The 20663-nt window shown below is 45.7% G+C and overlaps 1 protein-coding gene across 6 annotated transcripts in view; it reads left to right on the top strand.

Annotated features, from left to right (window-relative positions):
• The window catches only part of CREB5 (cAMP responsive element binding protein 5), a 401242-nt gene that overhangs the window by 255344 nt on the left and 125235 nt on the right, over positions 1-20663 (top strand). The window contains exon 1 of one of the 6 annotated variants that reach the window (XM_058724741.1): positions 13590-13793. The exons of the other annotated variants lie outside the window; for them this stretch is intronic. Within the exon in view, the coding sequence (XP_058580724.1) occupies positions 13747-13793 (47 nt within the window). The 5' untranslated portion in view covers positions 13590-13746. Of the gene's footprint in view, positions 1-13589; positions 13794-20663 lie in introns of those variants that run through there. 6 annotated transcript variants of the gene reach the window in all.

Here is a 20663-nt window from a genome sequence, read left to right as displayed (position 1 = left end):
TGTTATAGAAAGAACACCAGACTAAGATTCAGAAGACCTGGGATCTAGTTAACTCTGTTAACTAGACAGAGTTCTTGACCAAGTTATTATACCTTTCTGACCTCAGCTTTCTCCTTGGGAAAAGTTCTGGGGGGATCAAATGAGGTAACAGATTGCTTTACAACACGTATAAATTGGCATTATTGTGGCCAGAGTCACTACTGCTTTTTATCCACTCCTAAGAACAGATCCAGGATGTTGTAGAGAACTGCAGGAAAAGGGTCCTGTTCATAATGCATTTATTTGGTTACAAAAACATCAGGGCATTTAATAATGGAGTATGAAATAGGCTCTGACAAATTCTGATCGACAGAGTCTGGCCATCTTGACTCAGTTAAGGGGACATGCCCTGGACCCCAGCTGTTGTTTCCATGGGCCATTTCCAGTGCCCCTCGACTGACCTTGTTCAGGGCACAACTGCCACTCCCAAGAGCCCAAAGCCAAGAACAAATTCAGGGAATTAAATCAAGGAGAACCTCCCCGCAACTCAGGCCTCCTGGGGCTGCAATAAAGGGAACTCTGACTTGGGCATCAGACTCCTGGGGTGAATTTTTCTGCGGTCCCTCCAAACTTAAAATAATGATTGCAGCGCTTGGGGTCACAGACTATGCGGATACCTGCACCCCCATGATTTTCCCCATTGCTCTTTAGAAGTCAGTATAGGTCATCTTCAGGGAAGGGACAGATTTATGTAGAGCCAATGCCACTGCTTTTTAGGGAGATTTGGATTTACCCGGAATATAAGGATCCTCATAAAAACACCCACAATTTGACTTTTACATTTTAAAATACATTATTAAGTTTTTGAAATTTGAGTGGTAAATTTCTCAAGTCTTTCTCTGTCTCTCCCCCCTCCGCCCCCTCTCGAATCCAGGGCCTCCTGGGCCCAATATAATCAATATCATCACACATTCCAAAAGGACCTCCCATTTTAAGCCTGTCCCCGGATACCTGTGCTCTGTCGACAATGGCTATTGGAAAGCAGCTCTTACAACCCACTGAGCAGCCCACATTCCGATCTGAAAGTGAGAAAAGCCCTCGAGCTATTAAAATCACATACATTAGTCAAGTTTATTGTTTAAAAACATGTTTCTGAATTTTCTTTTTCGTCTTCTCCCTGGCCTTTGAGACAAAAGAAGGTTTCCATCTCAGGTCCACGGGTAATTTCAATTTTATCATTTCTGCTAAATCTCAAAATTGGTAATGAATAAAGCAGAACCCCTTGTTGACAGGAAGGTTATCTCTTGCTAATAAAAACTGCATATATTTATCTGGGTGTTAGAACCATGTTTTAAGTCCCCCATGAATAGCGACTGTAAAAGGCAAAGGTATCCAGGCAGAGAGTACCTAAAAGATTGTGGCCCCCAAATCTGGGTGGCCCAGTTGGTGTAGCGTCCAACTCTTGATTTCAGCTCAGGTCATGGTCTCAGGGTTCATGGGATTGAGCCCTGCATCAGGCTCTGTGCTGACAGTGCAGAGCCTGCTTGGGATTCTCTCTCTCCCTCTCCCTCTCTCTCTCTCTCTCTCTCTCTCTCTCTCTCTCTGCCCCTCTCCCCCCAAAATAAATAGATAAACATAAAAAAAAAAGAGTTTGGCTCCAGGTAGAATTTTTTTTTGAAACTCCTTATCGTTTCTTGCTGGCAAGTAAAATCTTCCAATGTTCTGCCTTACAATAATTTCTGTCTTGGTATTTACAACTAGAGGGAAAAAAGAGGAGTGTTAGCAGGAAGGTAGTAGGGCGTAAGAGGAACTATTCTCTCATTCAGCGGACTCTCTGTGTTGCCTTTTAATCTTTTTCTAGGCAGAGCACAGCCAGAACCCTGATTAGGTGATTTTTAACAAACGTGTAGTTCTTGGTCCTCTGAAGTGACTGTTGTACTTACACTGACTTCCAGGAATCTCCACTGCCTTCTTCCTGCTTTTTTCTCCCACCTCACCAGCTACCCCTCCTCTGCCCAGCACTTACTGTAAGACTGTCCCGCATGACTCAGCTCTGAGACTCACCCAGTCTGTGGCTTTAAAGACAGTCAATCAGAATTGATTCCCAAGGGACATCTTCACTCCTGACCGCCTGCTGAGCTCAGACAGTCCCACCCCTTTGCCTTCCTGATTTCTCCATCTGTATGTCACTAGATACCTCAAATTTAACTTGTGCAAAGTGCAACAGTGCACAAAGCGAGGCAACAGTGCAAAGCAATGAGACTGTACTCATTGAAAACACAGTCATCCCACATTCCTCGTCTTCCGTGCTCCTGTGGCCAACTCAGGTAGAGCTACTGGCTGTCCCTCAATCTGTCCTAGCTCTGCCCTCCTCCACCATGTTGTCTGCTGTCAGCCTGGTGCCAGCCTTCATCACCACTGGCCCAGACGATTGCAGAATCTCTTCACTATTCCCCAAACTTGAATTCTTACTCTCTGACAATCCATTTTCCCTGTAGCAATTAATGCCATTTCTTTAAAATAAAAATCAGATTATGTCAGTCCTTTCTTTAGACTTCCCAATGGCTTTTCTCTGCCTTAAAATGAAATAGAAACGCTGTTGTGGCCAGCAAGACCCCTCCCTACTTCTTCCAGGTTATCTCTTTCCCCTTTCCTCTTCCCGGTAACGGCCTCCTTTCTGAGTAGGGAACACCCCAAGTCTTTTCCCGCCTCGGCATTTATCCAGGTTGTTCTGTCTGTACACCTCTTCCTCCGTATCCACACCCACACCTCCATATTTCAGTATTAAATTCTCAGGCAAAATGCCATCCCTTTAGAGAGGACTTCCCTGAACACCTTACCTAAAAGACTTCACCATACCAACATCCCTTCTCATCACCATGTTATATTTTCTTTGGAGCCATTTCCACCATCTATAATTTTTTTTATTTAATATATATACACACACACACACACACACACACACACACACACATATATATTTTTTTTTTAAGTTTTTTTGTTTATTCTGAGAGAGACAAAGACAGTGCAAGTCGGGGAGGGGCCGAGAGAGATGGAGAGAGAATCCTAAGCAGGTTCTGCACTGCAAGAGCAGAGCCCAACGTGGGGCTTGGACCCATGAAACCAAAGATTCAGCAGCATCCTTATACCAAGACAGTCCCCTCCCATCTTCTCGCCTGGTGTCTCCAGTGCCACCATAACTTATGATTTTGCATTTCCTTGAATCGTCAGCATATGCAATGGAGCACATTTGCCTTTATCAGCTAAAATCTTTTGTAGGATGAGTGGAAGCCCATAAAGAACAAAAGGGCATCGGGAAATGCAAAGAGAGGTGTTGAAAGGGGAAACGAGATAGAAACCAAAGGGTCCCAGTTCTGCTGTGGTTTGGCCAGGTCGAGATACCGGGTAACGCCATATAGCCTTTGTTAAAATACCAGAAACTCTGACAGATTAAAACGGAGCTGGCCCAGACTAAGTTATGAGGCCTTCTAGGCTCAAAACCACCTGACCTTGTGGAATTGTGCCACCTTACAACACCATGCATCATGGAGACTGTTTCGGTTTGGGAGAAGGTATACATACACTCACGCACCCAGCAGCATCTCGGATTTGAGACGAAGAAGACTGTGAGTTCAACTATGAGAGGTCAACAAGAAGGACATTTTTTTTTTAAACCAAATGGAAAGGGCAATTTGCTGGCAACTATAGATTATTTATTTCTGAAAATATCCAGAACTTTCAAGAGGATTAGTACCCCAAGATTCTTTTCTTCAAAGATGAGAATCATGAACAATGACCAATATCCCTTTATTCCCCAAACTTGGAGGCTTTCCTCTTCTACCAACACAAAGCTTCTCTGAGTCAATGGGTGTAAAATTTCACCAAGTATCAGAATGAAATGGGCGCGATGGCCTCTGGCTTAGAGGGTCGTAAGTGACCAAAGAAACGCTTAAGTGTCCTCTTTCGTCTTGTTGTCCCTGTCATTATTTTTCATGTTCACTGCCCTTGGTGTCCTGGAACCTCCATACCTCCTTGGAAGCATTATTTTCCCAGACATTCAGCACCTACCAAGGTTTTTTCTTTTGTCTGTTCCTTGGAATTGTGTGTGGTGTCTGTTTTAATAGTTGTTTCGGTGCCACCGTGACCATATTGATATGACAGAGAGTTGGTCAAACAGAAATTATACAAGGACTATCATTGTAATTCAGACACTTAATTCCTACTTAGCGCTGGATGCGGCCCTTGATGACTCACAGGTCATGATCCTCATTCCCCTTCATCCATCATTCGAATTTTTGGGTCTGAGGAGGGACTGGCACTTTCGCATCTCAAGTGCTCCTGGCACTTTACAAGGATAAAAATAGAAGACTTCTGAGAAACTTTAAAACATCCTTTGGAGAAAAGGAGGGGTAAAGAACCCTTGAGAAGGCGACCCTGTGCAGAATTCCGCACCATTCTGTAGTACACAGAAACGACACGACTCTTGGATGTTCAACTAAAGTTCTAGAAGATAACCCAGTTATGCCAAAGGTGTGGTGGGCTTGTACCGTGCAACGCACTCTTCAGCGACTACTGATATTTCTTTCCCTTCCCCAAAGCACCCTCCCTGTGATTGTCACATCAGGAGACTGGGAATATTGCAAAGTAAACATCTGGAAGCATTGATAGTAAACATAGGAGAGAAATGCCTTGCTAAAACCAGCCACAGGTCAGGAAACTCTAATCTTATCAGGGGTTCTGGGACCATAATCCCATAGACCGTTTAAATGGTGTTATGTTGCTGTGAATATGTGTTTTATTTCCATCCATCGGAAGCATCCTGTTTTGGAAAAGCCACTATAGCCGGTTTTTATAGGCCTGATGATTTTAGAGCAGATTACTATACTTTTTACCTTAAAAAATAAGATGTGAAAGAGGACCGCAGCCCCTTTATAGCCTGAATTATAGGGAAAATATACCCATATTTATTTGTGTTTTCTTTTACCTATTAATTCGTTTGTTTGTAAAATTTCTGTGACCACAGGATGACCAGCTAGAATTCAGTCTTTCGTGAAGCGTGGTCCATGGATCACTAGCATCAAACTCTCAAGAGTGTTTTGCTTTAAAATGCATATACTTGGGGTCCTCCTTGACGGTTACAATCTTTGAGGTAGTACCTGGAAATCCGCATTGTAATCTGTTCTCCAGAGATTCTGAGGTCCAGCAAATCTGAGAACCAGTGAGCTAGAAAAACGACCTAGGTCAGCAGATTATAGTGCCAGGACTGGGGTCAGCCTTGCAAAGCATCGGGATTTCGCTGCCTGCACCTGCTTTTCTTGACCTGTAAAAGAGCCTCGCTTGAAATTGCGTACAAAGACAGCATGCTTTGTTTTCTTGGGGACTTTAAACCTGGGCTCCATGGTTAAATGGAGAGTTCGCAGTTTTCATTAGCATCTCAAGGAGGCTTGTTGCCCAAGAAAGATATGTTCCAACACTGGCTTAAAAGCTTGCTTTCCAGTTTGGGTGAGGACTAAGCAAAAGGAATTGGGCACTCCCATTGGCCCAGATGGTGCCTGGATCTCACATTCCTTCCCATTTCTATTAATGTCAGAGGAATTCTGAAGTTTATGAAGAATGAAAAGGTTTGGCTCTTTTACTCCCAAATGTAAAGACCGTTTGGACATCATAATATTCAGTTTTCCTCTCATAGGAACGGAGAGGACAAGACCAAGCTATTTATGAATCCCACAGTACAATACTTCTAGAAAGACAGACACCTATACCAGTGTATATGGAAGTGTCCTGTGATCCTTCTCTTAAAGTTTAAAGCTAAATTTCAGCATACGACAAGATTGACTGCACTTCTCTACTTGAGAGTCTGGTGTCAGGACAGACCCCGCAGTCGTGCCTGAGCCTATGAGGGGCCATAGAACCTGGACGTGGGCTTGGAAACCAAAATATAACGTCAGCAGTTTTCTCTTTCATTTATTCCCTCTTATCAAAACCAACTTTGTAACTCAGGGGCTCTGTTCATAAAAACATAGATAATTTCATTTGGAAGGCCCAAGAGCTTCATGCTTGGGGTTCAAAAAAAAATTCCTCTTATCCCCTCCAGGCACAAGTGTCGGAGGGCTTGCACTCCTTGCAAACCCTCTGAGTAAATCAGTGCTGGGGAGCCTCTCTGCTCAGTGGACCGGGAGGTCAGTTACTAAATACACACAGAGCCCTGCAGCAGGAGTCTCTGGGAAGAGAAACGCAACCGCAAATACAATTCCTGACTTCAGGCCTGCCTTTTTATTTTTAATATGCTCAAAACCTCTTCAAATTCATTCTTACTTTTGTAGTTTTTTTAGAAAATTTATTTAAAGATGTCGAATAATGAAAACCACCAATAGAGTGTATTTTCAGGGGTATCATCCAAACGAGTAAGTAGTTTTTTTTTTTTTCAGAAAACCCTTTTGTGCAACTGCAAAGTATTTGGGGGCAGATATTCAGAATGAAGACACTCCAATACTTTGAATTTATAATATGCAAGGGAATACCATTGTTCACTGAGTGTGAAAGTCCCCACGGACTGCTTTTCCAGACATGAATACTCGGCAAAAGAGGCTTGGGTTCTGGCAGGCACACGGTTTCCCCCACATGAAATGAGGAGACCCACCAAGAAGCAAGGACCCTGGCCGCCAGCAGCATGCAGTTGGTCGCTGGGAGACCAACAGGTATTCACTTTGCGGCGTGAGTTCAGCGTGGCCCCTGATGAGATTTCACGAAGGTGCTGGAGCCCAGGATTGGTGAGAGGCAGGCAACACCATCCTCTCACCCGAGAGGGGTGACCACCTGCATTTCTAACTCTTTGAGGTTATGCCATAAAAAGCCTTCGTTCTTCTCTGCCTCTACTCCAGGCCTCCTCCTTCGGTAAATCTCTCTGATCAGAATCCTGAAGCTGGAAAGACCCCCCCCCTCCCCTTCCCATCCTGATCACCAGGACCCAGCACGATGCTTCCTTCTGCCCACATGGATTAGCCAGCTCACCAGGAACATCTGGGTCGTGGAAGGTGTTAGTGCACTGAGGGGTCACAGTCACATCCCTGACTTTGGCATCAGGCAACTTTCAGTTTAATTCTCAGCTCCACTGGGGTTTGTAGAAACAGGTTACTAAATCCTGAGTCAGTTTCTTCCTAATATGGGGATAATGGGAGTGCCTACTTCATAGTGCATAGTGGGTATGGAGAGGATGAAAAGAATTCACGTCTGTGGGACATCTAACATAATGCACGGCACAGAATGTGCTCCATGAATGTTGGCTAATGATGAATAATACGTATGCATATATTCACATATATGTGAGTTTCTATGTATGTATCCATGCATGTATGTATAATATAGAAGTGTGTATACTCATGTGTCTACACTCATGTATTCATATGCACGTATACATATGTCAGTAAGACATATATGATAGCTACAGAACGAGGAAAAATGTATCAATTTCCATAAATTCTAACAGAATGGATAGAGAAGGCCGTAATCTTCGCGTTTCACGCAGAAAACAAATAGAGTGGGGGAAGAACAGAACGGCAAGCTAAAGGACAGGACATTGAGAAGGAAAGACTGGCGACAGGTGACACTTCCAAGGAAAAGCCCAGTCCGTTGCAGGCACCACCTCTCTTCCCCACAGCTGGCCAGATAGACCTAGAGTCCCCCCCCCCCTCCCCCCCCCCCCCCCCCCCGCTTATCATTTCACTAGTCCTCCTGATGCTCAGGAAGGACGCGAGTAGTAAATTTCACCCCTGGGGCCCAGACGAGGAGAGGCAAGTGGGGCCCCTACAGCTCAACATCTGAGCAAGGGTCGTAATGCTGACCCGCACGTGCACAGCCCCAAGAGGAAGCACCTCCTTAAATTCTGAACCCTGGGCACCGTACCAGCTTCACCCTACACTGGCCCGGTCACCACACCTTGTCCGAGGGCCCGGGGGGAATTTGGTAGATCACCTTTCTGAACCAAGGTTATCCACAGAGCCCGTGGTAGAGGCCTCTTTCTGTCACTTCCTTTGCTGGTCCACGTTTCCCAAGCGGGACTGCTCCTCAGCCAGTCCCGTTCTGCTATTGTGTGCCGTATCCCAGCCGCACTCAACACCCAACATGAATTCACTGGAGTCTGGCAACACCGGCAGGCTCTGATCCTGTCTATACCTTTACCTACAAATTTCTGCCCTCCTGTCCTCCGCCACTCTTTGGTGTGTGCCTCCTGTACTTCCAACCTTGACTTGTAGGGACTGCTGGTTAGAGCCGACACCACCATTGCTTTGGAGATGAATGAGTCCTGGTGGAAGTCTCCCTTTCCTGAGGGCACCTCAGCGCCCTGACCTCTGGGAGAATATTCAGTCCCCTTACCTCAAGTTTCAGTTCCCCTGGATGCTTCACGTAGGAAACTGGAGAAAACAGTCATAGCGTCAGCTGCTCCGATACAAAACTTCAGGGTACCCATTCTGGCGTCGCGGCCATGTGGATCCAGGAAAAGGGGAGCAAAAAGGATCTAGGCCCTTTAAGAAGGAATGGCATAGTGCAGGGATAGAGAAAGGCAACCAGAACATTTCCTAGGATTTTTCTTATGATTCTAGGTTTTCCAGTTTCCAGATCTCCAGGAAGCTACAGAAAAAGATCTCAGGATGCAAAAGGGAAAGAGGACTTTGGGGGAGGGGAAATATTCAGGGAAGACAGAACAGCCTATGCTGCCAACACACTCCTAGGCCAGTCACATTTCTTGAGGACCTACTATGTGTGAGTCAGGCACTTGCTAGGTGCTCGGGATGCTGGGATGGGTAAGCCCAGTTCCTGCCCTGAAGAAGCTAGTGTCTCGTGAGGAGGACAGGCATGGAAATAGGTACTTTCCATAACTGGCTTGTTGCTGGAATAGAATATTGTCCAGGATGCCATGGGAAACGAGAGAAACGGACAGTCCTACCCCAGTGTGATAGTCTGGCAAGGCGTTCGTGGAGAAAGTAATGCCTGAGCCGAGAAGCATATTCATTCATTCACCATTCATTTATTCAACAAATATTCATTGGGCATCAATGGCCTTTCAGATACTGCGGTAAGTTTGAATGATACAAATGACATATACTGTTGGGTTTTTTAATTTAATTTTATTTTTTTAACGTTTATTTATTTTTGAGACAGAGAGAGACAGAGCATGAACGGGGGAGGGTCAGAGAGAGGGAGACACAGAATCCGAAACAGGCTCCAGGCTCTGAGCTGTCAGCACAGAGCCCAATGCGGGGCTTGAACTCATGGACCACGAGATCACGACCTGAGCTGAAGTCGGCCGCCTAACCGACTGAGCCACCCAGGCTCCCCTGTTGGGTTTTTTTTTAAATGACATATACATTTTAAAGATGGAGAAGTTAGGGGAAACTGCTATGAGTAGGCAGCATCAGTGATAATATTTTAGAGCTGATCGAAGGGCTCTCATAATCTCTCCATACCCACCCCTAAGTTCCTGATGCCTCCACCATTAGAAATGCATTCCTTTGTCTGAGCCACATTTAACATTGCCACTTCAGAACTTTACAAGTAGGTTTGGCCACAGCAAAGGGCAGCAACTTGCCTGAGAGAATTTGGTGCCGGGCCTGGGTTGCAGGGGTTGCAGTAGGTACAAGACAAAAGTAACCAAGGGTGGCCCAGTCTCTTTTTCTTCCAGGGAGTGCTGGGAGCTGGCTTAGCAGGCCCAGCCATCTAAACCAGCCGATCCAGCTAGCACAGAGTTAGGATGCATGCTTCACAGGTTCACCCAGACAGCCCCTCAGCCTCTGTCCACTGTGAAAACACGGGACACCCAAGTTGAAGGGAATGCTGAATGACACCACGTGGGTGTGCAGTGGTCTGTGACCGGAAGGTTCGCTGGAAGCAATTTGCAAAGGAGGCCTTAGAAAACCACCTGGATGGTTATTGTAAATTAAAAAAGGAAGAGATGCCACTTTTTTCTGAATAATTTTTAATACTAGGTTTATGGCTGGGTACATGTGATAGTCATTACAGCTTATTTAACTCTGAAATTATCTGGCCCCTCAAACTCCCCTGGGACCGAAGGAATCATGGGTCAAATTTTAAAAACAACGTCTGAAAGAAGATGATATGCCTTCCCTTAAGGAGAATGAATTCAAACCTATAAGAGAAAAAAAAAAGCTCTCTCTAGGAAGGATCTCTATCGTTTCTTATATTTGCTGTGTGTTTTCAGGCGTTTGAGCTCAGAAATTCACCCAGGCACACAGTTTACTTTAGTCGGCCCTTGCGCCCTTCAGTCCTGCCATCCAAGCTGCGCCTTTTCTAGTGGGGTTGTTTTGGAGATGGTCCAAATGCATTCTGAACCCTGAGCTCAAATCTCAGAGGCTTCTACTTCTTTGGAGCCGAACATTTCATCAGGAGCTGGGAGTATGGGAGTGAGTTACACAGAACAGCTGCGCGGTACCCACCACCCTCTCCCCAAGGATGACAAGGAAAGGAGGGTGTTGCAAGCATTCCTGAACAAGCCAGCTAATCTGGAGGCCGAGCCTGCTGGCCGGGAGCTACTTTCAAGAAGGCTCCCGCTGGAATTACAGCATCTCACAAGTCCTATCTGCAAAGTCCTCCTTCGGAAGAGTGGCTAGGACATGGAGGGGACTGCGGGGGTGGGGGGGTGGGAGGGGTGGGGGGGTGGGCGGTGGGAGGGAGAGTCAACGAGAGGGCCAGATGGGTGAAAAAGGAAGCTCTGGAGTTGCGGGGAATTTCCTTTTGGGAACAGGATATTCTCTATCATTAGCTGCTCACAGGAAGGAAAATGGGAAAGAAGGGTTTCTTTTCAAGTGGGGAGAAACCCAGCAGCCAGTGAACATGCCTGATTTGGAATGGCAGGGCCGGGTACTTACGTTTGGACCGGCAAGTGCAAATGTAAATACTCAGACCCCTTTGAACTCTGAAACTGTTTGCAGCTCAGGCCAGCACTCCAGCGAAGTTTTATTGGAATGCCATTGTGTCCTGGCACCTTATTGCTGTAGAGGCATCGTCGTCAGGTACAGGGCTCTCAGAGTCTGGCTGGGTTATAGAAGCTCTGAACCCCTTGGTCGCACCGCTCACGGATCAGAGGCACACTCACCGTCTTGGAACCTCCCAGCCAGCCCCTTCCTCCTCTTGGCAGAAGCGAAGATGCTGTGTTTCAGAAGTCTGTGCCTGGCTTTGGCCAAAGCTGTCATTCCCTTTGTTACTTACATAGTAATCCCTTAAATGTAATCCCTTTATATCATCTTACCTACAGTGCAGGGTCCCTTTTACCTATTTCACTGGGGAAAAAAAAAAAAAAAAAAAAAGGACAGGGACCCTCTTTCTAGCAGCTTCACCCTGCCCCCCATGATGTTGTCTAAGAAAGATCCTAGACGGAGCATTTTCCCATTGAGGTTACAGGAAGATAGCAGTTTGGAAAATTTCTACCGCATATCCATTTTGAGGTGCCTCAAATAATAACGTAAAGAAAACATTTAAATACGAAAGCTAAGGTGAGGATGGGGGGGGGAGGGTGTTGCAGAGAGCGGAGAAGGCAAAAACAGAGTCCTTAGCTTTATATTAATCATCATGGTCAATGGCTCCTGTGAAAGGGAGACGGTAGTTTATATAAAATCTTGTCAACCTACCTCGAAGTGGAAAGAAAGGCTCGTAGGAGTGATTGAAGAGTTTGTTTTATTTATTCCCTGCATCAGAAGAAAAATCAAGAGCTGCTTGGCGAGTCAGACGTAAATGAGTTATACAGGCCACTGACATGGTGGACCAAACTTTATAACAACCACATTTGCCGCTGTCAGGCCACAGGCTTCAGTGGCGCCAGCTGTAATTACGGCTGATCACCTTTAATTCAGAGCTGCCTGCCTTGATAAAGGTGTCACAGCAGCAACTGTGGCATCAGCATCAATTGGGGATGTCATGCTCCAGGCAGACGGCTGGAGAAAGCTCTTCCCCACCCCAGCCCCCAGGGTCAGGCACACGGGCCGGGTAAACCTTGCTTTTTAACTCTTCGCCCTGAGTGCGGCAATATTCCCTGAAGCTGTGATTTAAATTCCAAGGGACTCAGATTAACAGCCCTGTCCCCAGCAGCAGAGATCTTTAATAAACGGAGAGATTTCTCTGAACTGCGGAGTTTAGGAGTTGGGATCCTCTCCGCTTGGCAACAGGAGACGATACAAATGTTTGTAGCACCTATTCAGTTCATGGGTCACAAAACCAATGAGAGGCAATAGACTCTGGCAAAAGCTATGATTATTTTTGAAAAAAAAACACAAAAAACACAACCCCCAAACCAAAAAAAAAAAAAAAAAACAACCAAACCTTGCAACCCCACGCCTTTCTTCTGCTTTTGTGGTATTTAAAAAAAAATTCTAGTGAACTTCCCATTTTTTCAAAATCACATTTTTTTCTCCCTTTTTTTAAGGAGGCATTGAAGGATGAGAGGAAGATTGAAGGGAGAGAAGGTAGGATAAAAAAAAGTTGTGCTAACAAAGCAGAGAGTCTCTGGACTGTTCTAGGTAAAGTCCTGGGCAGAAGTGTGAAGTGAAGGATAGAATCTGCAGTTAAAAGGGCTTCACTGCTGTTAGTGAAGTGATGTTTGACTCCCCCCCCCACCCCCCCCACCCCCCACCACCCCAGGCTGGTTTATCCTCACTCTGTAATTAAAGGAGAGACACACATACTGTTTGTTCTCCCTGTATCCTTTTAAACTCACAGACAGCCCCACCTGCACTGGTCCCCCCCCCATCCCACCCCCCCCCCCCAGCAGGTAGAGGAACGGATAGCTTGTCTTTCATTTTGAGGATGGACGTGTTTTAATTCCCTCTTCTTTGGACAGCTCACCTGAGAGTGGGGTGCTAATCTCAGAAAGACAAGCTTTGTGTTTTGCGACCAGGGAGGGGGGCCTTTTCCCTTCTGCCCAGCACAGGCCGGGGGAGAAGCCACTATGATTTCCCAGTTCTTGATGGTTTCAGACGCAGGCACGTGTTTGGCCCCAAAGTGGGGCTGCCCTTGCTGACAGGGAGGTCAGATGTGAGAAATCTCTGGAGGGCCGGTGGTTGGCATCCAGCGACAGAAAATCCCATCCAGCTCCAGGAAAAAAAAAAAAAAAAAAAAAAAAGGAGACTTGAGCAATGGAAACCGTGTCACCTGAAGGAAAGCTTGGGCTGGGGACCTGTCTTGGTTGGTCAAGCCCTGTCCTTCCAACCTGATGGTTCACCCACTGGGACTCCACCTCTGCTTTGTGTCTCCACTCCTGTTTCCAAACGCGGGGCCTTTTTTTTTTCTTTTCTTTTTTTTTTTTTTTGTAACCAGCATATTGTGTTTAAATCGGAACCAGTGGACCACAGAACCCCCGGTCCCTCTCTGAGTACGAGGCAGCTGTTGGGCCCTCCCCAGGCGGCACTGTTTCCCCCTCTGTTTACTCGTTTCTAAGGGCAATTGCACCACGAAGGCTCCCTGAGTCTGGAACTCGGCCTGGGGCTGTTTTGGTTACATTGAAGTTTTTGCTTCAGTTCTGCCAGATTTAAATGGTGACTTCACCAGCACTGAGCTAAAAAGGAGAAGGGGGAGGAGGGCGAGCCCAGGAGAAAGAGCGAGCAAGTGAGCGAGCCGGAGGGAGAGAGCCAGAGCTAGGCGCAAGAGAAGGGCCAGCGCATTACATCATCGCTTGGCCTGGAATCAAGTGGGAAGGATATGACTCACTCAGGCTAGTTAAGCTTTGGCTCAAATTCTACACACACTCATTCCAGAGCTCTCATGTTCTGCACCTCAGGAGGGAATTCAGCCTCAGTGATGTCCATGAGGTTTGTTTTTAATTTTATTTTCTTTTTTCCCGATTTTATAGAATTTTTTTTGCCCCTACCACCTTCTTTTCTCCAGTCTTCGTTCCCCCTCCTTCTCTTCTTTTTCTTCCCCTTCTCCCCTTTCTGCCCGTCTTTGTTTCTCCTCTTCTTCCTTCTCCTCTTTCCCCAGCCCCTCCGCTCCTCTTCTTGTCCCGAAGAGGCATTTCTTTTCACTTTGATAAGAGTTTTTGTTCTAGCACAGCGACCTGAATGAGTTGAACCGAGGCCGGGGTTGGGCAAAAAAAAAAAAAAAAAAAAAAAAAAAAAAAAAAAAAAAGGCAGAGCAAGCCAGAGCGACAGGAGCAAAGAGGCCACAAATAAAAAGCGAAGCGAGAAAGAGCAAACTCGGGCGAAGTTTCTTTGCTGCGGTGTCGCTCCTAATCGGAGGAGACAGGGAGAGAGTTAAAATGCAGGAACCAATCGCTTCAATGGTGATGTAATGCAAGAACCGCAGGGTAGTTAAGTAATGTGAGAGCAAGGGGGTCAGGGATGCAAAGCATTTACCTGCTCTCAAGGGGTTTTCAGTTTATTATCAATTGCAGTGACTGTAACTGGCTTCAGACTGCAATCTCTAATTATTCACAGACGCCCCTTTTTTATCTTTTATTATTAAAAGTAAAACTATATTATGGTATTTAAAAAAACATGATATTATCACAGCTGTGTATTATTTTCCACCAGGATTCTCTCTCTCTCTCTCTCTCTCTGTTTCTTAAATGGCTCAAAACGGTTGTCTTTTCAGAAGGTCGAAGTGAAGTGATGGCGTGGGGGGGGGTGCTTTCTGAGTGTAACTGGTGAATTGCAAATGCCTGGAAAAGGATTCGGTGTGGTGTGCTATTGCATTTATTATTAAGAATAGACTGTAGGCTTTTACAGGAATAGATGCCGAACTGCCGAGGTAGCGGCCGTCTTTTGCCCATTATTTCAGCTCCTGTGAACAGCGCCTGTGCGTTTGCCTGAGGATTTTAACTTTCTGTTGTTTTATGTGACAACTTAAGCCAGTGCTATCGCTGGGACTTCTGTGTTCTTGAATTAATTTTAAGGTGATATGCCGGGGTTGTGGGAGAGATGATGAAAACTTCCTGATTGATTTGTCTGGACCCAGCCAGTTAATGTTGGCGAGTCAGGAATTAACACTAAATAAATGGAGAGAAGGGCAGACGATGCTGTTCTTAATGCTTCCAGGATCTTGTGTACCCAGAGAGAGAGACTTATATTTTGAAAATTACTACCACATTTCTGTGTGTGTCATAAAATATATTTAATGCTGTGTTGCACTGCTCAGGCTGAGAACTTTCTGAAACCATCCAGCATCATTATATAGTTACCAACTGAAGCCCTCTACAACTAGAGACCCGGCCCCCCTGAGAGCAGTCCTGACTCCTGGCTACTCCAAAACTTCTCTTTGCTCATTTCACTGTGATCGTCATACAGTAAGATGCATAATGAGGCCTGGGGCATGTACCAGAGAGGTGTTTACGTTTATTTGTTGACTGCATGTTTTGCATATAATTGATCGTGACTTTTTAAGGATCTTCTTCCCTCTCTCCTTTTTTGGGCAGTGATGGAAGGGGCAGGGAAGGTAGAGGTAATTTTTGGAAGCAACAGCATGGTGTGGTGGGAGGTCAAGAGGCCTGAGTGCAAATCCTGATGACCTTGAGCAAATCACTTAAAGCATCTGGGCTTCATTTTGAAATGAGGGAGCAGACAAGGTGGGCTGTAAGCCCCTCCCCCACGTGCGGAACCAATCTGAGATGGTCTCTGAAGTCCCTTCCAGCTGGAAAGTTCTGTGTCTGTGTCCGTGGTCTGTAAAAGTTTTGCTAAAAGGTATTTGGCATAGCCTTTCAGAGAAAAGTACATTTGAATTCAAGATGCATTCGTGCCTTCAATGAATGGAGGAGGGTGAGGAGAAACATGTCTTCCTCCACTTTGAAGATCGTTTTTTGTTTTTGCTTTTTGGCATGATGATTCCTCTTGTGAAAGCCTGGGTTTTCAGATGCTACCTGCAAGGGGTCCTCAAAGAGAGATGATTATGTAGGTGAGTCTGTCAGAAAGAGTGGCAGAATAGCGAGGGAGAATTCACTGATCCTGCAAGTTTCCCAGATGCATAAAATGATGGTGAAAGTGCAGCAGACAAGTATGTTTCATTCACTCATAGTGATACAGAACAGTATTTGTAATGAATTTATTCCCCCCAAAAGATTACATGATTCTTTGATATGTTTCAGTAATTTTATTTAAAAACATTTTTTTAAGTCTTTACTTACTTATTTTGAGAGAGAGAGAGAGAGATAGAAGGAGCGGGCAGAGGGGCAGAGAGAGAGGGAGAGAGAGAATCCCAAGCAGGTTCTGTGCTGTCAGCCCAGAGCCCAATGGAGGTGGGGGGCTTGATCTCATGAACTGTGAGATCATGACCTGAGCTGAAACCAAGTATCAGACACTTAACCGACTGAGCCATCCAGGCTCCCCAGGTTCAGTCATTTTAACACAAACTCAAGTTTTTAGTTGAGATTGCAGGCTACATTTTAAAACTTCAGAGAATATGAAAGGCAAAACTTTTGTGTTTCTTAGAAAGATGATTTTCCCAAACAATATCCCCATTCTTCAGCCAAATTCCAGGGCCGTGGCCTTATTGTAAAGTATTTCTGGACCAGGCTTAATTGTGCATAGGGAGAAGGGCCACAACTATGCCTATCTGGGGGGAAGAATTATCCGGAGCTGAAACGAAACCACCGGTGAAGGTTATTAGTCATTGTGCAAAGTTTGATGAGTGCCAAATGTGTGCTTGAGACTCTTCAGGAATAAAGAGGGCATGATTTCTTTTTTTAGAGCATTACAATCTCTGTTGACTTGGCTCTGAGTTGTTCACCCATAATCAGAAATGTCCTGCTTACAACTGACAGGGAGGCAGGGCAAGGAGCGTGAGCCCAGCCGTGCTCTTGGGTCAGAGGAATATTGTCTCACTTCATTTCCAGGGTGGCCCAAAAGGGTAAGAACCAAAGAATCGTCAGCTCCACTGTCTGGAGATTGTTTTGTTTGAAGTTTTCTTTTGAGTATTGTTTTTGTAATTGGCATTTTTATTGAGAGAACTGTTGACTTGTGTGCATTTGTGAGAAGTAATAGTGATCCGACGTACCTTTAGCTGGTTGCCCCCAGCAGTGACATCTTACAAAACGATAGTAAATATCACAGCCAGAATACGGACATGGCTGTGATCCACGGCCCTTATTCAGTTTTTCTGGCTTTGTTTATGTGTGTGTTGTTTTTATCGGTGTGCAAACTGAGGGCCAGACAAGCTCTGACCCCTTGAGTTCACGCCACACTAGGTCTATCTCATCATCACTGGCAAACTTTCCACCACCATCATGACTCTTGGGGGCCTCATGTCAGCACTTGTCAGTGGGGAATCTTGGTGACATTGTCTATGTTTTACCTTCTTTTGGGGCACGGCCTGAATGGCCCCTTTGCTCTCCATAGGGGTCCCTGGGACCATGCCTCACATGTTAACAGGTGAAGGGGGAGGCAAGGCAAGGCTCTGATGGCACAACAGAAGAGGCACAGATGTGTTCCCTCTGTATGCAGGCACGGAGCTGAGAAATGCCAACTGTCCCATGCCTGAGCTTAACCACAGCCAGTGCTAAACGCCGCATTCTTCCTCTTGCCCTCTCATCTTTGCCCTGCTGGATACATCTCTGGCACCAGGGGTCAAGCATCTATTGATCAGAGAAATAGTGTAGGGTTTCCTGAAAAGAGCACGGCCTTTGGGGTCAAAAGGTGCCTGTGTTCAAATCACTTTTCCACTTACCAGTTGTGTGACTTTGGCAAGCCACTTAAAACCTCACTGTGCCATAGTTTCTATCTTCTGTGTAAAATGAGGGTAACCATGCCTACCATGGGAGTTGGGAGGGGTGGAGATCTCTTTTAAGATCTCACTCACAGCGTGCAGTGGGATCACAGGAAGTCAAGTCTTAGCTCCTACTACAATGAGAATGGCCGTAAAGGCTTCTCTGGGAGAAGGCTCTGTGCAGGTAACCAACTTCAGACTCTAACTGGGCCGCTTGTTCACACATCACTCAGCCTTCTTCCTTCGCTTGCCTGTCTTCCCTTATGCTCCTTTTTATCCAGAAAAGCAAGCAGGTCTGAGATCATATCAGGTACGAGAGAAGCAAAGGCACCATTCACATTAAAGTGAGGTGAGGACTGACAAATTGCCAGCACCCCGAGTGGAGGGAGAGATGAAAACGAGGGAGGTTGGGGAGAAGACTTACGTCCTCATTAATGCTCAGCTGTGGCTTCGTGAATGGGAAATGAAGTGTAATGGAGGTGAGTGATTTCGCTCCTGAGAACTGGATTGCATTCCTGGCTTGAATACGAGGTTTAGATCTGAGTACCGTATGGGTGCAGTGTGTATCTTGAGAGTTGAGTGAGGCTGCTTAAGCTTGCTACCTCCCCTCATGTATCTTCTCTGGTGGTCAAATGGTGTTTGGGGACTGAAGAGAAGGGGATTTCAAAGGTGGCAAGTGGAAAAGTACTGTGATGGCGAGGTTCATGGAATGATGAAACGGTAATGGGGCTCAAAACATTACCTCCGGGGCTCCATTCGAGGATCCCCGAGTCTATGCTGGAAATGGGGCCCAGGCTGTTTCAAGTTGTGTGATAAAAATGTCTTCTCACATTTTATTTAGTTAAGTGTTGGTCAGGAAGGCCAGGTCATTAAGAGGCAGAGATTAGTATGGACTGATGAGAGAGAATGAGCACTGTCATGTGCCTGATAGAAAGTGGGATACTCAAATCTGGAACTGCACTTAAAACAAAAACAAAAAAAGAAGCAGGGTCCCTGGGTGGCTCAGTGGGTTAATCATCCAAATTCGGCTCAGGTCCTGATCTCGTGGTCCGCGAATTCGAGCCCCGCGTCGGGCTCTGTGCTGACAGCTCAGAACCTGGAGCCTGCTTTAGATTCTCTGTCTCCCTTTCACTCTGTCCACCCCCCACCCACCCACGCTCTGTCTCTCTCTCTCTCTCTCAAAAATAAATAAACATAAAAAAAAAAAAAAGAAGCAGTGGTCTGAACACTGGCTTCTGTTTTCTGCTCCCTTTTTGTCTGGTTTACATGGGCCTTTGACCTTTGGAGGGGACTCCTTTGCACTGGACTGCAGAAAGGTGTGAGTGCAAGTACCTGAATGAGTGACCATAGTCCAGGGATGTGGGGAATAGCTGAGAGGAGGAAGGAAAATGAGTGGCATTGATAAGGGTGGGTGAAGCCAATCAAAATTCTGTGGTCTAAATTTGTTTGTGATTTGTAAACAGTCTTTCCTAGTCTTCTTAGAGAGTACCACCAGTGCTTTCAAATTTATGTATTTCATGAGTCTCCGTTGCAACAAACCGGGTTCCCTGGCTAATTACATCCCTGAAAACTGAAATTGACCTGCCTTAGAACTCCAAAGCCCACTACATAGTACATATACACTTTATAACAAGTCCATACATCTTTCTTCTTGCACTTACACTGGCAAGAAAGCTTATTTAATGACTGATGAAGCAACACTGTCCCCAAGAAGAATTAATCAATAGTCCGCAGTCATTATGGAGAGTGCGACAGTGGTTCTGCGACAGACGAAGCCCATCCAGCTATCAGCAAAGTCTTCCTTTCCTCCACAGAATACCAAAAGTTGAATTCTACCTTATGTATGATTTCTTTCTTTGGCGTCTGAATGACTGCAATAGAACTGGATGTGTCCAAAAAAACAAAGCCTGGAAAAAATAATAATAAGGCTCCAAATGAATGCCAAGGTATCTATTAATGCACAGACTCAATCACTCATCTTAATGGGAGATGGAAATGAGGCCAACGGGTTGTGTTACATAAGCTGGAATGCCTACCATGAGTTGCTGTGTTTTAGGAGCCCGTGGACTTTTTTTTTTTTTTCCTTTTAAATCAAAGATCTTTGAAGAATTGAAGTCCTTGAGCTGGACGTGCTGATATGGCAGAGAGGCCAGGTTGGCCTCATCTAGCCTGTGGACCTCTTGGCGGCCCCCCTGGCTTTGCCACTCTGCCCTCGATGGGATCCATGTTACTGCTAAGGGAAGGTCTGTGAAGCAAGCTCTTGTCAGAGGTGGAACCCATTTATTCGAAATCTGATACGGCCCATGGGATTGTGCCCTATGAATTGTGTTGGAGTCAGATCTGTGTTCCAACTCTGGCTTTGCCACTTGCTAGCTATGTGACTGTTGACAGTCTGTTGAAAGTTTTGAGCCACATTTACTTCATCTATGAGACAGGGTCCATGAAATGGTGACTATAAAGCACTCAGCATAGTAGATGTTCAGTAAATGTTAGTTATTTAATAATGGGACCAGTTGACATTTTTGAAAGTCTGGATGATGATACATTTGGAGCATCAGTAAGGTAAAGAGAAATGCTGTCATTCAGCAGTTCCTTCCCTGACAGGTAAACTGAGTCACAGAAGGCGGGTGAGACTGTGAGCAGTAGGAGAGGGGAGAGGAGAGTCCTATTGTGGACCCTGTTCTGTGTCACCAGACCTCTTCACTGGCCAGAAAATGAGGTCTCAGATCTCTCTGTAAAGCAGTTTATTTCAGTGCCAAGAAGAGGCAGGTCTTACCCACTCCCCCCGCCCCCAACCCCCACCTTTATCTAGTTAAGTAGTAGGTTTCTTCTTTAGATGGCATAAAGCAGGTTTCCTTTTGCATCTGTGTCTTCTTAACCTTCTTATTTGTTTGAATACTTCAGTCAGCTCAGCCGCAGTGCAATAAAAGGCTGATCTTCTTTAATTCCTCGGGAATTAATCATAATAACAGCAATTATGATAAACC

Source organism: Neofelis nebulosa, chromosome 4 (genome assembly GCF_028018385.1).
Source record: "Neofelis nebulosa isolate mNeoNeb1 chromosome 4, mNeoNeb1.pri, whole genome shotgun sequence".
Taxonomy (NCBI): domain Eukaryota; kingdom Metazoa; phylum Chordata; class Mammalia; order Carnivora; family Felidae; genus Neofelis; species Neofelis nebulosa.
Note: the sequence above shows the minus strand (reverse complement) of the source record. Positions and strands in the feature narration are given on the sequence as shown.